Here is a 16,185-nt window from a genome sequence, read left to right on the forward strand (position 1 = left end):
AAATACAATCAAGTGCAGACAGTTCAAAAGTATCTCTCAAATGTATTGTTTTACGGTTACCCTCTGCAAAATAAAAGCCCCTCCTCACCCCAATGAGATGGGGCGAGAAGGGGAAACAGGTCTGCCATTCATGTAGGAGTTTGGCTAGCATAAAGTTTTATTAAAGTTGTTAACAAAAATAGTTAAACATTTTTACAATTTAACATCCAGTCTGACAAAAGGCAAATCAATGAAAAAAATACAAAAAAGTAAAAAAGTGCACTACCCAGTCCAGTATTTTGCTTTAAAGTCATGTCACTTACAGTATATGAAAAATAAACCCAGAAGTGTAATTACTTTAAAATACACCGCTTCCATATTTCAGTATTTTACACATATATTCTATAGTGGAAGAGGAGATCTCTTAAAAACTTTACTCTTAAAATATTGAGGTGCATATGCCAAGTGGGATAGACTTGGCAAGTTAAATTGCAGTAGAGAATCCTTTCAAATTTGGCATTTCATTTACATACCTTACCATGCCAGCAAGGTCTGTAGTACCCAAACCTTCTAGTAAGAACAGTAATTTTCTTTAATGAAGATTTACTAAATACAGACAACTACAAGAAATGGTGAGGTCAGCAATTCTATGGGATCTTAAGGAGATATGAGTCCTGATTTAGTTGTCAAATGGTACAATGTCACAATAAACTTTAAGGCCATGTTTTATTTGCTGATTAATGGACAAAAGGCAATGGATTTCCCCCCCACCAAGCATTTTCTTGAAAGTCTGTGCTCATAAAAATCATGAAAAGTTGGAAAGACTTAATTATTGAAACTTTAAATATATTTTACAATCTTGTTTGTACAAAAATACAAGTTAAATATAAACATAAAGCAATCATGATAATTTTATGTAAATCCATTTTGTGATATTCTGTTATATATAAAAAAGTTTCTCAGCTCTGTCTCATTTGTGAAAAGATCAATACCAGATTGAATCACTACTGGCAAAGGGCCCTAAAAAGCACACTTCAGCATTAAATATGTTTTACAATGTTAAGTACCATTTCCTGATTTCATCTTTTCTAAAGACTGGCAAAAGATAGGGCAGTATGTCCATAAACCAACAAATAATTTGGCTACGATGTCATAAAACACAAACACACAAATCTGTACAATAAACCCAGTAGCTATGCAGTACGTACTTGCTACACACACACACATACACAGACATGGAATGCAACTTAGTGAGACACCATTGCTATTTCACTGTTCTTCAGTCTGGCATTTTGTCTTACTTCATCAAATGAATATGACTTCGTTACCTTTCCATTCTTAAATACTGTATGAAGGAGATCCTGCAAGAAACGCGACTGTTTTAGCAAGAGTGATTTGGCAAAAGAACAAACAACACCGGTTACACAAACTCAAAAGCAAGCACCCAAATCAAACCTGGTAAGACTAGAGCTTTAGACTGTCAAATACTAGATCTTTACAGCTTCTTCTAACACCTTTCACTAATGGTTAGGCAGAAGAAAGGATTTGGGCCATCCTGTGCACAGACAGCAGCTTTGTGCCAAGTAGTCCCTAAGTGAGTTGTCCACATCTGGCCAAAGCCAAAAACAACTAACACTAAATATATCCTGCTAGAGCACTCAACCAATCACATACAATTCAATTACAGAGATTTAAATGAAGACTTTGTTTCCTCTAAAGCAACTAGGCGGGGGGAGAAATTAAAATCTTTCTTCACGGTCCCCTTTGCACATGTATTTTGTAAAATAGCGTATCAAGAAGTGCTTGCAAACAGCACACTTTGAAAGAGCAATAAGCACAGCTTGGTACAGAAATGTTAGCACAAAAGCAATGCTGAGCAGTCACTATGACTGGTGATCTATTGCAAGGACCTGTGGCTTTAGGGAAATGGGTCCACAAAAGGTACATTTCCCTGTCATTTCCTAGGGAGGCCCAGAACCCATACCACACAAATAACCCTCTTTAATAGCCCAGGACAGAAAATTTCTTAATGAATTATTTCACATGCCAAAAATGAAGAATCTATGTATTCCCTAATTCCAGAGACATAGTCTGGTGATTTGTTTTGAAGAGATTTCTCACCATTAGGTCCCTCCCTCTCTACAGATATAGAGATAGATATAGATGTATATATATATATATATATGAATGTTTATCACAAACATATTATCCTGGTTTCAGCCAGGGTAGAGTTAATTTTCTTCACAGAAGATAGCGTGAGGCTATGTTTTGGATTTGGAATGAGAAAATGTTGATAACATGCTGATGTTTTGAGTTGTTGCTAAGCAGTCAAAGACAGTCCAGCTCCTCGTGCCGGGCTGCCAGCGAGCAGGCTGGGGGTGCACGGGGAGCTGGGAGCGGACACAACCGGGACAGCTGACCCCGGCTGGCCACAGGGATATTCCATACCATACGACGTCATGCTCAGCATATAAAGCTGGGAGGAAGAAGGAACGGGAGGAGGGATATTCGGAGTGATGGCATCTATCTTCCCAAGAAACCATTACACGTGATGGAGCCCTGCTTCCCTGGAGATGGCCGAACACCTGCCTGCCCACGGGGAGTAGTGAATGAATTCCTTGTTTTGCTTTGCTTGTGTGCGCGGCTTTTGCTTTACTTATTAAGCTGTCTTTATCTCAAACCATGAGTTTCCTCCCTTTTACTCTTTCAATTCTCTCCCCCGTCTCGCTGTGGGGGAGTGAGCAAGCGGCTGCATGGGGCTTAGTTGTCGGCTGGGGCTAAACCACGACAGTCCTTTTTGGTGCCCAACGTGTGGCACAAAGGGTTTGAGATAATGACAGGTTTGACTGGAGTGTGCTAGATAGAATTTATAGCTGTTATTGCTGTTTAGCTATTGATTGCCAGGCCACTGTGCTTGCCATGGGTTTGCTTTCCTTACGTATATCACAGTCTAGTGCTCGTTAGTGGTTACTTTTTGCTTTCGCTGCTTGCTGTACTGCTTATCACCTTACTCTGCTGTGCCTGGGAAGATTTTGATAACAGCAATTGCATAAAAAATAGATTTTGAAATTAAGTTATAACCTGCTTTTTCTCAGTCTATTTTTGCATGAAGAATGATGTAATACATGTTGGAAATTCATACCTGTCCATACTCTTCAAGATCTCCCTTGCCTTCTTCAAGCGTCACATAATCTCCAGCAGGTGTCCTATGCAACGACAGTCGTCCTTTCTTTGACCTTTTGTTCGGATCGGCAACCGGATCCTTGAAGACATTTACCTAAAATGAAAAGGAGTATTTTTTAAAAGGAAAGGGCTTTGTGGGGCTTGTGTGCCTAATGCAGACGGTGGTAATGTAACAGGAAATATCAAACAGGTTTTCAAGTGGGGAGGCCTCTTTTGAAAACATAATGGCAGAAGTTGTACAAAGACATACCCCGAGACCGTTGGTCACCACGTAACTACATTTGAAGGAACAGTTTAAGAGATCTCTGGTCAGTTTCTGCAACAAAGCTCCACCAGATCCAAAAGCAATATTCTCAATACTCCATTTATTCTTCTTCATTCCCTCCACAATCTAATAAGAAAAAGAAAATTATGATGGAGCACACTTATAAGCCATGCCATTTTTCCATAAAAATATTATACTACTTAAACAAGATGCTTTTACAGACAATTAAGCCAACTAACATTCAGTTTCCAGGAGATGTACATAACAATTCTGTCAATAGTTGGCACGCTGTTTGCATTTTTATTTGTGATTCCAGCATGGCATAATTATAGAAAGCTTTTGCTGTAAAACTACTATCATGCCAGACTAGGAGCACAGTAATGCAATGCCCAGACAATCAGAGCTCTAAAGAAAATAAAAGACTTAATGGGAGTAGTTCACAGCCTTCCAATTTCTCAGAATTGGGAAGACCTCAAAGCATAGCATGTATCCTGAAACAAAGCAGTCATCTTGCTCATCAACTCTGGAAAGTTATTATCCACTTTGACCAATGACTTCAACAGAGCAGTTCTCCTGAAAATCACATTGACTAGAATTAGATTAACAATTTCGAAGATGGGAAATGGAAATACATGAAGCTGCTCAAAAAGTCTGCTTTGCCACCTTCTCAGGCAGGTACAGATCAATGTGAACTGCAGTGCTATCAATAGTCAAGTTAAAACTTACTATACCACTTCCTCTCCCTCTTCATTCTCTCCAGACAAACATGACATCCTCTAGGCTGGAGTAATGGGTGCTAGTTTAGTCATGCTCATAAATGGCCAAGATTTGTTTCCCTGACCTGTTACCCTTACAACAGCCTGAAATGATGGCTATAGCCCCAATAAGAGACTTTGAACTCCTATTTCCTAACCATTTTACTAACAAAAGTGGGTGACAAAACTTCAGAGTGGGTAAAATAGGACAATGCCATCCATCCAGAAAAAAGGAAGGTGAGAAGCAGAATGGAAGGACATAATCTCTGGGGAACAGTGCAGAGTTTCAAAAACCTGGTAATCTTTTGTGCAGTTTCAGCCTCCTGCATCAAAAAGAAATGCCAGAGTAACACTGAACAGGACTGTTTCAGAAGCTACTGATGTCAAGCCACTTTTTTTAAGGGACAGCTAAGGCAAAATTAAAGTTTCATTCATAAGAAAAAAAGAAGAGACAATTCCAATTTCAAACAGTGGCAAAGGGATAGCTAATGTAAACAAAAGAGCATACTAGTATTTTGTTTATCCATTTAGTCACATGCAGACTGTCTCTTCACAGATACTCTCAGTGTGAATGCCTGACTCTGATGGTTTTGGCTGGGACAGAGTTAATTTTCTTCATAGTAGCTAGTATGGGGCTGTGTTTTGGATTTGTGCTGAAAACAGTGTTGATAACACAGGGATGTTTTCCTTATTGCTGAGCAGTGCTTACACAGAGCCAAGGCCTTTTCTGCTCCTCACACCACCCCACCAGTGAGTAGGCTGGGGGTGCACGTGAAGTTGGGAGGGGACACAGCTGGGACAGATGACCCCAACTGACCAAAGGGATATTCCATACCATATGACATCATGCTCAGCATATAAAGCTGGGGGAAGAAGGAGGAAGTGGGAGGATGTTTGGAGTTACAGCGTTTGTCTTCCCAGGTAACTGTGATGCATGATGGAGCCCTGCTTTGCTGGAGATGGCTGAACACCTGCCTGCCCATGGGAAGTGGTGAATGAATTCCTTGTTTTGCTTTGCTTGCGTGTGCAGCTTTTGCTTTCCCTGTTAAACTATCTTTATCTCAACCCACAGCTTTGCTCACTTTTACTCTTCTGATTCTTTCCCCCATCCTACTGCAGAGGGGAGTGAGCGAGCGGCTGTGTGAGGCTTAGTTGCCGGCTGGGGTTAAACCATGACACCAACAAAGGCCAGCCAACAGGAGAGGTGGACTGCAGAGCCATAACCTTTTGACGGTATGCTCTGAACACCTTCCCACTACATTTTTAGCAGAGATTTCCCCAGTAGAGATCTCATCAGTGAGTTTCCATCATTCTAATGGTACCAGCTTACTCAGCCTCATCCAAGAAGCCAAGCTAAATTAATCTCAGGCCCTACCACCATGAACTTCACTTAAGGGAACCCTTTGGAAGTTTTGTATCATGAACAAATACCCCCTCAGTATGTGACAATCCTGTGGATTTTAGCAGCAGTCATCATACCCTTTCAGGCAGTGACGATGCACAAAAGGAATCCATATTTTCAGGCAATTAGGTAAGCAGTAAAAAGGCGTACTCAGGGAAGATAAAAGGATTGAAATGTATTAAATTCTCTTAAGCACCTCAGAAATAACTAAAGACAACAAAGGAAGGGCAAGAAAAGGGATTTTGTATACCCTCTCCATAAGCACAAGGCTCAATAGTACCATAAGAAACCAGACTTGACTGGGCCTGGATACAGACTCCATTTATCTACGCTGCCTTTTGAAAAGGCAAATGTAGGTAAACTCCACCTGGACTCTCATCACCTTCTGACCAAGCCTGAAGCTTGGTGTGTATTGGGTTTGTGTGGCAAGGTTTTTTTTAGACATGGGCTAAAGGGGCGGCTTCTGTGAGAAGCTGCTCGAAGCTTCCCCTGTGTCCAACACAGCCAATGCCAGCTGTCTCCAAGACGGACCCACTGCTGGTCAAGGCCGAGCCCATCAGCAACCATGGCAGCACCTCTGTGAGAACAGAGTTAAGAAAGGATGGAAAAAAGAACCAAAAACTGCCACCAGAAGACAGAAGTGAGAACATGTGAGAGGAACAGCTCTGCAGACACCCAAGTCAGTGAATGGGGAGGGGAAGAGGTGCTCCAGGGGCTGGAGCAGAGATTCCCCTGCAGCCCCTGGTGAAGCCCATGGTGAGGCCAGCTGTGCCCCTGCAGCCCATGGAGCTCCACGCCAGAGCAGGGGGATGCCTGAAGGAGGCCATGACCCCATGGGAAGCCCATGCCAGAAGCAGGCTCCTTGAAGAACCTGTGGCTCCATGGAGAGAGGAGCCCAGGCTGGAGCAGGTTTTCTGGCAGGACTTGTGACCCCATGGGGGACCCACGCTGGAGCTGTCTGTTCCTGAAGGACGGCACCCGTGGGGGGACCCAGGCTGGAGCAGTTCATGAAGAACTGCGGCCCATGGGAAGGACTCACGCTGGAGACGTTCGTGGAGGACTGTCTCCTGTGGGAGGGACCCCACACTGGAGCAGCGGCAGAGTATGAGGAGTCCTCCCCCTGAGGAGGAAGGAGCAGCAGAGACAATGTGTGATGAACTGACCACAACCCCCATTCCCCATCCCCCTGTCCTGCTGGCAGTGAAGGAAGGGGAGGCAGAGAATTCAGGGGTGAAGTTAATCCCAGGAAGAAGGGAGGGGTGGGGGGAAGATGTTTTAAGATTTGGTTTTATTTCTCATTACCCTACTCTAATTTGATTGGTAATAAATTATTTTCCCCAAGTCAAGTCTGTTTTACCTGTGACAGTAATTGGTAAATGATCTCTCCCTGTCCTTATCTCAACCCCTTATCTCAACCCATGAGTCTTTCATTATCTTTTCTCTCCCCTCCAGTTGAGGAGTGATAGAGCAGCTTTGGTGGGCACCTGACATCCAGCCAGGGTCAACCCAGCACACCATGTGAACTGTTGGTCAAGCCTGAGCCAATGTATCCTACTCCTTTCCTTATGCAGTTTTATAGATCAGGTTTGACACTGAACTCACTTGAACATGCCCACAAGATGTAGCACAAACTACCCAGCATAAACAACATCCTAGCAAGGCACACGACGCTTAGACTTCATGCTCACTGATACCTGTAGGTTAACAGATGCTAGTACAAGTACAGCATAGCTGAGCCACAGCCACTTAACCTTCTTGCCAAGGTGAGAAGAAATGTGCACCCCCTCTTGGCTAGTGTACCTGTTGTCATTTACAGATGGTTTGTTCACCTTGTGCCACAGGTGCAACTCCTCACTTATCCTAGGTGAAGAACTGGCTTCCACCTTTCCACTCTCTCCCAAGGGATTTCTTTACTCAGACTGATATTTGACTGGTGAGGGGTGGAAAGGAAGGGAAGGGAAATTGAGACTAAGTTGAAAAACAGCTCTGGCTCTACCAGTGGCCCGCAGCAGAGGCCCGGATAACAGCTTCCTTAGATGTGGGGAAGAGATGGCAAACAGCAGCAGTAATAAGGAAGAAAGAAAGGGGGAGATCTGAAACAACTGAAGCCTCCCCAAAAGGAAAATAATACAGACGAATTTCACACTTTAACCTATACAGGCAGAACAGTTTAGGTGTCAAGGTTTTGACCAGCTTCCTCTGACCACTATGAGCATGATTAATATGTCAGCTGTGACTCCAGATTAGAGGATTTTCTTTGTATAAAAATGTAAAGACATCTGGAAATTGAATGTTCAAAGAAAATCCTTTGAAAGTGTAGTATATTGTGGAGTTAGCAGATTGGAATGATTTTAAGTGAAAATGCTAGAAGAAAGTCAGAAAAGGTTCCTTACCTGTTCTACCAGCATCCCCTATTAAAACAAAGAATTTTAAAATCCAGTTTATACTCCAAGTTGTTTTCTATATTGTTGTTTCAGCTAGTTTGGATAGTTAAATGAGACTGATCGGTATTTACTCATTCTAGATTTTCCTATTGGACCCATTACCTTTCATCTGATCCATAACAATAAATCATGCCTAGAATCTAAGACTGATACGGAGTAATTAGAATAATCACTTGCACAGGCTATAAGAGGGGGGAAAAAAGATGGCCACAACAATACATTTATATGTGTTCATGTAAACTCCTTTTTGAAAAGGTTAGGTTGGGTTGGGGTAGGTTTTGCTTGGTTGGTTGGTTTTGATTTGGGTTTTGTTTGTTTGTTTGTTTTTAAATGGCAAGCTATTACCCAGTCTTCCAAAAGTCAGCGTGGTAACCCTGGTTCTGCTGACATAAGAGGATAAAGAGATCCATGAAATTTAAACATGCATAAAATTAGGCTGCAAGTTCATAATTATTTTGCTCCAACATAACTTGCTGCTGTGAAGTGAGAAGTGTCTCTTTCCTTCCTTCCTGCTTCTCCCAGCTCAAAACAAAAGTTTATTTTCTCTCCTGTATTGTGCTGGTGAGTACTGGCCCCTTTTTTGGGACAACTTAGTTCACTAAACCAAAAAATTAATTGCTTTTGACTGAGTGAGTTTGCTGCTATATGTGTGGGCTAAATTAGCTTAATGACCCACGGTTCAACAACCAAAGCTGACATGAGATACAGCAAGATTACAGAAACGGGAAGAGATGACAAGGCGGCCCCTAGGCAGCCGTGAGTTACGTCTGCTCTATACGTCTTGTGGAACTGGATCATGATCTGCCTTCTGCTACATATTACAGGTAGACTTTTCCTCATAATCAGTTACAGTTTGATGAAGAAAATAGGTAAACAGTCGATCATCTAAACAAAGAATGGCTCCTTCTGGCTCTTATCCTCTCCCATTAGCTGCTGGAATTATTTTCCTGCTCTATTTAGAACTTGGAGAGCAATGCATTTTCTTCCTCTAATGTAAATACTTTAAACATACCTTTACTATTTTGATTACAATCAATGTTATATAAGCATCCTTGAATTTTGTCCAGTATAACTTACAGAAAACAACATTGAATTCCTTACAAGAAAGCATTAATAGTCCAGTTTCTCTCCTGTCATGACTCATGAAAATCTCAACAACATATTTTGCTTAACACAGGGATCAGTCCTGTAAAACAGTTGCTGAGAACAGGCAGAAATTTATATATAAAAAAAAGCGTTTCTTCCCCTGGTATCTATGTAAGACTTTTTTTCCAGCTATTAACCTCTCATGCTTGTGTTCTGTTAAGCATATTAGCATAGTTGCATATTCTCAAAAAGCCACATGGGAAAAAAAAAAAAATTGCTTTAAAGATTACTGGAGGAGGAACAAAACTGTAGTGCACAACTACACACTACACTACAGTTGGCATCTCAGGTAACAATCGCAGTATTAACTGCTCTCTAAGGATCTGAGTGACAAATTTGAGTTCTGTGGTTGAGGTTCACATTATGTGGCCATGCTGAATACACAAATAGTTTCAGACTTAAAACAAGCTTTGATGTCTCTCTTGCTCCTAATTTTGAGAAGCAGCAAAAGTCATCTTTCTTAAAAAGAATCTAAGGATGTGTCAATCTAGAAAGCTAAGAAAAGGGTCAATAAAATCAAGTAAAATTGATCTTAGATTTATCCAACTTATTTCTGCTTTTGAACTCTAATGCAACTGAAGATGAATGATCCAGGACAAACCTGATAAAGTCAAGGCCTCCTCCCTTTACATGCCATCTGTAGTTACTGCAGTCTGTGCCTTTGTAACCACATTATATTACCTACTATCTCCATTTAGTCAATAGTCTGATGAATTTATAACTAATTTAATTTCAAGCATGCAGAATTTACTAAACAACTAATTTTTGTCTTAATGAAATTGCACTTTTCACTCAGACTACAGACTAATCTGTTATACATATTTTCTGGCTTTCAACAATCCTTTTTCCACTAGTTGCCAAACCAATGAACTCACCTCCCTTACCCTTGTTTTTAAAAAGCCTCCTTCAAAACTACACCTTCAATATTTGAGTGCAAGCACACTTCAGACAGTACATAACTAATGAGCCAAACCAGTTAATTACTACTATTGCTATAGCGCAGCAATCATGCAGTGTGCCTCAGATATCAATGAAAGGAACAAACGCTGCCAGATTTCGATCTGAATTAGACCTGACAAGCAGAATGAAAGCAAACAAAAGGAAAGACAGTGGGAGGAGAAGGGTTACAACAGGGGGATTAGGAAATGCCTTTTACTTTTTTTATGCATTTAATATTTCCCTGTGGAGTTTTAATGAATTTGTTCTACGCATTAAGGTATCACTGCCAGTGTCTGGAATGAAGGGCAGGGTGGGGTTAGTCTCTGCTGCAACATCTGACTAGTCATAACAGAGTCAGATTAAATATCAACATTGCCAGTGTCACCCTGACACATGAACAGGATCTCCTACCTCTTGCAATGTGTTGATATCCACACCATCTCCTTGAATAACTCTGAGATACGGTGGCAGCAACTTGTAGCCTTTTGAGTTCTCTGTAACGGGAAACTTCTTCCCTAAGATCTCCAAGACCTATTGAAAAGAGATGGGAGACAGTTCAAAATAAAAATAAAAACCTGCCATTCCAATAAAGAAACACAATTTCCACATCTGAGTCACAATCTCAAAAAAAAAAAAAAAAAAAAAAATCCCAGATATCCTGCTCTAAATCTATCCACATAGGCACACAAACAAAAAGCATGCCAGCCATTGTGGTGGAAGCCATTAGATTCACAGACCATAAGGCCTTTATGAACTTGTACCCGAGAGCTAATCAGAACTATGCTTCCCTCTTTCTCTGTTTGGTTGCTGCAAGTTTTTGCTGTTAAATGTGTCAGCTGAAGATTATGCTCTTCTTTTGACCTCCCTTAAGATGGTGGATGAGGCTTTCAGTTTTCTGCAATTTTGTTAGCCACCCAGTTAGGAGTTTTTCTTACTAGTTCTGATTATTCAAAGTTCCTATTTGTGGTATGTCACTTGTCCCAAAGTGGGGAAAAAAGTGTCAAAGCTATAGGGATCTAATTTGATAGAGTACCAACATAACTAAAATCTCCCCTACTTTCTTATGAAAACAGTGCTGACAGCTACTCAAATTTAGAGGTATCAACAGCTTTTATTACAGAACTGCAACAATCATTAGGCTCTCTAAAGAGCTGCAAGGCAAGAAGCATTTTTCAACTTGGAGGTTGCGTGCCACTGACTTAAATGCGTGTCTTACAAAAGGGAGAAGAGTGTTAAACTTGTATTTGTAGCATTAAACAGTGAATGACATTAATAAAGGATGTCAAGATACCTAAGCTTGGTGGTAAGAAGTCATATTGGCCTGGTATTTATTAATGACCAAGTTGTTTCCCATTTTATTTGTTATTAAGTGATGAAAGGGCTCTCTTTATAGAATCATTCCAGCATCATAAGACCAGCAAAACTGGTAACTGTTGTAAAACCTTCAAGAATGGCATGCAAGAGTGGGTTTGATGAAAAAGATTAAACTATTCAGACTGCAAAAGAGTTTCCATATCTATATTGAGATGAGGTAAATATTTACATTTTTATAGCTCCAAATCATCCAGCATCAACTATACACTATGCATACCAAGTTAGAGCATTAAGTTTCTTATGTTTGTTAGCCAATCATCACAAAACAAACAATTGCCCTTCCCAATCTTGAATACAAATGACTTCAAGAAAGGATTACCTTTAAAACAGTGTCGAGGGGATTCCCAGAATCTGGTCTAATAATAAGTGGTGCCTCTGGACTTCGGGCTTCAATTATATGCCTTAAGTCATCACCCCATATTTTTTCACAAGCGTTGTAGATGTCGTAGCTGTCACTAACCACAGATACAGGCACTGAAGAAAACTGTGTCACTATGTGTTCAAAAGCATCTTTTTCATGATCTTTCCCCCAAGCTGTTATGGTACTGTAAAGTCAATTGAAAAATCCACATTAGAGCAGGATTTATATGTTAAATCACATATTCTGTATTTCCTACCAGTAACAGTTCAAGACAACAGTAGGCAATATGATTACAAGACAGCATAAACTATGTGCTTATCAGCTCTGTGTTGCATAGATAGTAAACATACTATACATTAAATAAACAGGGCCCTGGATTCACCATTGGCAACAAATGCTTGACACATGAAACGTCTTTCACATGTAAATGCGATTTATTAAACATTTGTGAGAGAACTTCTCTTTTAAATCTGAAATTCAGACAGGGAACTACAGATCCAAGAGCAGAACATCTGCTCCAGCAACTTGAGATTACAAAATGGGAAGTAGAGCACTAGCAGCATATGTTGGAAAAAAATTTTAGAAGAAAACACTACTTATTTTCTTTTTTAATAGCTATTTAAAACCATTATGCTCACTCATACAAACATTCTTCTAGAGGACCCTCAGGCCATTACCCTTGCTACAAGGGTACAGGCAAGCACATAAAACAGAGTTGCCAAGAGAGGTAGTAAGTTATTGGATGCCAGCTGATCTGCAGTAGCTGTTCTGTATGTGGCTGTCACAGACCAGCTGACATAACTGACTTTAGTACCTTGTGTGCGAACACCTAAAAATGCTCTCATGCAAAGCACAAGCGTGCAGTAAGAGCTAGCGGGCATTGAATTTTTACCATAAAATGCTAGCTTTAACAAGTCCCAGACTACAGTAGTGAAGAGACAAACCAAGATTTGTTTCAATGAGGTTGGGGCAGTCCGAGGAACAAACGTGGCGGCATGCCAGAGGCAAGCACCACACTCACAATGATGTTGGAAGGACAGAGTTAAAAAGCCCCAAAACTTACAGGTAAAAAATTTTAGGCTGAATAAGCATGTAATGAACTGGTCTGAAACCACGATAACAAGAATGGAACGTCCCTGAAATTAAAGGACTGAATGACCTCGGAGGTTAAAATAACCAGAAACAAGACACAGTAATTAGAAGCAGTATCTAAAGACAGTAGAATTCTATAACAAGGCATTATCTACAAGGGTTGGCAGCTTCTTTACATAAACCAGAGACAGATTTTGACGAAGATCAAGAATATGAGGTGTCCGCTACATAACCTATGGTGATTTTAATACCAAAAAAGCCACACCTCTAGGAGATTTTAAATGTAAATGTAGGACCACTTTAGTATAATGAATTAAGTAATTGATGGAGCATGCATACAAATATTTCTGTGATGTAAAATCATGTAACCAACCATATATCATTTGTTATTTGTATTATATATAAACTGCTGGTGTTTGAGCTAACGGTCTGCTGGATTTGCGATTTATCGCCTAGCACCTGTTTCTGCAGAATCAAAGTAAATATCTCAACTTTGTGTGTCGATTGGCTTTGCACACAGGATAAAGAACCCCATTTTTGGGACAACACCACCACAACCTCACATTAGAGGTCGTAGAGCAGTAGAACAATTCTGTAAAAATCCAGGTCTCTTGCACAAGACCCTTTTTGCATATTTACTTGGAAAGGGTGACTGCAGTCTGCATTTGGCAATGCCAGCTTTAACTAGGACAGTTTAAGCTGTCTGCTCTCATGCCACCACTTCAATATACTGTGCAAAAGATGCATGCTTGTTCTCTGACTCCATGAGTTTGCCTTCATTACACAGAATTTTATAGTTGCTTTGTCCATTTTTGGAATTACCTGTAGTATTAAGCTAAGAGAAGACACTTCAGAAAAAAATTGTGACTTCTACTATCAGGCAGGTGTTCTAGAACAGAATTACAGCAACAGTCCAGAAAGTTATATGAAGCAGTGTTCATTCAAAGATGACCACCACCCTATTAGGACTATTCACGTAAGCCTTTTCATTGTCCGTGTTTTAATTCTAACTGAAAATATTCACTTACTCAGAAGCACTAGATTTTGTACTCTATAAGAAAAAAGCAACTGTCCCTTCCTTTATATTCTGCTTATTTCAGTATGCAGACATGCAAGTGAAATCCAAGGATTTGCATTCACTCCTGACCTTGTACAGGATTTGGGTATAAAAAAACATGAGAGCTCTTCATCTCAAATGCATGTTTGAGACCAGTTCCTCACTCTCAAAAACTCATTCACAATTCTTAGTGAGAGATCAAGGATTTACCATTGGCTGAATTTGTTGTGCTGATGGGAAGTTTTAAAGCAAATGCCTCTTCCAGGGGGAGAGCTTGATCTGGGAAAGTCCAGAATTGCAACTCACATGGTTTTTCATTTTATGATTCTATGTTTACAACAAAATTCAAAGTTCATAACATGAATCCTCAATATCTACTTCTACCTGTAAGCCTTCAAGTCCATTCTAAATCCGATAATCCAAATATACTTAGACATGGTAAGAAGGTTATAGTTAAAAACATTTTATAGTTAAGAACAACCATGCCACTGTTGTGTCTACAGAACATAAAGAGGCATCAGCCTCAACAGCTGCATCAGTTATGGCTAATACTTCATAAGTGAAACAGCTTAATACTTCTGGATACAAAGACGGATAAAAAAAAATTTACATTTTGTTAAGGTATTTTTAAAAAGGCTTTAATAGCCCAATATCTCACCTGTGTTCAGCAGCTGGAACAGAATATCCTGGAACCGGATCTTTTGTACCGTAGTACTTTTTAATTAATGCAATTCCTGCTACAGTGTCTGTTCCTTTGAAGTTCACCAAATGAGCTGAAGCTCCTATTCCTGCAGTCTGAAAAAGATGCAACTTTCAGTTGCCACACCAAATACAGAAGCCTAAACCCAGTCACCGTCTAGCACTAGTTTGTAACAGCAAAACTCTGACTCAGTTCCCATTTCACCAATACCCTCCTCACGTGTTTACACAGAAAAGACAGCTTCCATAGAGAAAAAAGTTCTCCCAGTCTGGTGCTTACAGTTCAGACACGTGCCCACCCCCCACCCCAGATCTCCCCCCCTCCGCATAAGTCCAAACACAGTGCTCCATGCATTCACAATTTCACTGCTGAACAGGAACACAACTGTTAACAGACACGAGCTACAATGCTCTATAGTTAAGAGCAATTAGACTTCTCAAATGATTAGACAAATAGTATTACCTCTTGTGAAGAAACTCCTCTGTAGCCAAAGTCATGCAGTTTATATTCCAGTCCTTCTAAGCTGCCAGAAGTCTCTAGCAAATATTTGGCCAAAATCTTTTTCTGCTCTCTAGAGTTTGTAGCCACTGTGATTGGATACCATGACTGCACAAGAATAGTCTAAAACAAAACCCATCACATTATTAGGTGTATGTTTGCTTAGCACTTAAAAATTCCCACTTGGTATTTAATCAGGCACAAAAAGGGCTATTTATTTTCATTGCCCATTGAGAAAGTACTGATGTCTCCAACAGTTTTCTTTAGGGCTAAAGTAATTAGCTTTTATAATATCTTTATATGGTAGGCTGGGTATTGACCATCTCAGGAGTTATCACTCCAAAGCTACCGACACACAATCCCCCCCAACCTCCTTGTCTTGTGGATAAAAGTACTGTTGCGAATTTCCTGTAAAATTATTACAATCTCTTGCCAAATAGGGTGAAAAGGTCCATGTAAAAGCACTAAAAAAAGAATCCAGGCTTACTAAAAGCAGAAAATGAAAGCTGCCAGAGATACTGCAGTACTGCATCCAGCTCTGGAGCCCTCAGCACAGGAAAGACATGGACCTGTTGGAGCAGGTCCAGAGAAGGGCCACAAAAATGCTCAGAGGGATGGAACCCCTCTCCTGTGAGGACAGGCTGAGAGAGTTGGGGTTGTTCAGCCTGGAGGAGAGAAGGCTCCAGGGAGACCTTACCGCAGCCTTCCAGTACTTAAAGGGGGCTTCTAAGAAAGATGGGGACAGACTTTTTAGCAGGGCCTGTAGCGACAGGTAAAGGTTTTGAACTAAAAGAGGGTAGATTTATACCAGATCTAAGGAAGAAATTTTTCACAATGAGGTTGGTGCAACATTGGTCCGGGTTGCCCAGAGAGGTGGGAGATGCCCCATCCCTGGCAACATTCAAAGTCAGGTTGGACGGGGCTCTGAGCAATCTGGTCTAGTTGAAGGTGTCCCTGCTCATTGCAGGAGGGTCAGACAAGATGACATTT

The 16,185-nt window shown here is 40.6% G+C and overlaps 1 protein-coding gene across 1 annotated transcript in view; it reads right to left on the bottom strand.

The window, feature by feature from the left end:
* Nucleotides 1–1,226: 1,226 nt before the first annotated feature.
* The window catches only part of NAMPT (nicotinamide phosphoribosyltransferase), a gene marked incomplete at both ends in the record, with an annotated part of 31,325 nt that continues 16,366 nt past the window's right edge, over nucleotides 1,227–16,185 (bottom strand). Inside the window, 8 exons of the mRNA XM_082005365.1 lie at nucleotides 1,227–1,340; nucleotides 3,122–3,256; nucleotides 3,413–3,553; nucleotides 7,978–7,995; nucleotides 10,525–10,644; nucleotides 11,807–12,032; nucleotides 14,656–14,792; nucleotides 15,160–15,318. Of these exons, the coding sequence (XP_081861491.1) occupies nucleotides 1,227–1,340; nucleotides 3,122–3,256; nucleotides 3,413–3,553; nucleotides 7,978–7,995; nucleotides 10,525–10,644; nucleotides 11,807–12,032; nucleotides 14,656–14,792; nucleotides 15,160–15,318 (1,050 nt within the window). The remainder of the gene's footprint in view (nucleotides 1,341–3,121; nucleotides 3,257–3,412; nucleotides 3,554–7,977; nucleotides 7,996–10,524; nucleotides 10,645–11,806; nucleotides 12,033–14,655; nucleotides 14,793–15,159; nucleotides 15,319–16,185) is intronic.

This window comes from Phaethon aethereus, assembly GCF_964289735.1.
Source record: "Phaethon aethereus genome assembly, chromosome: 1".
Lineage (NCBI taxonomy): Eukaryota > Metazoa > Chordata > Aves > Phaethontiformes > Phaethontidae > Phaethon > Phaethon aethereus.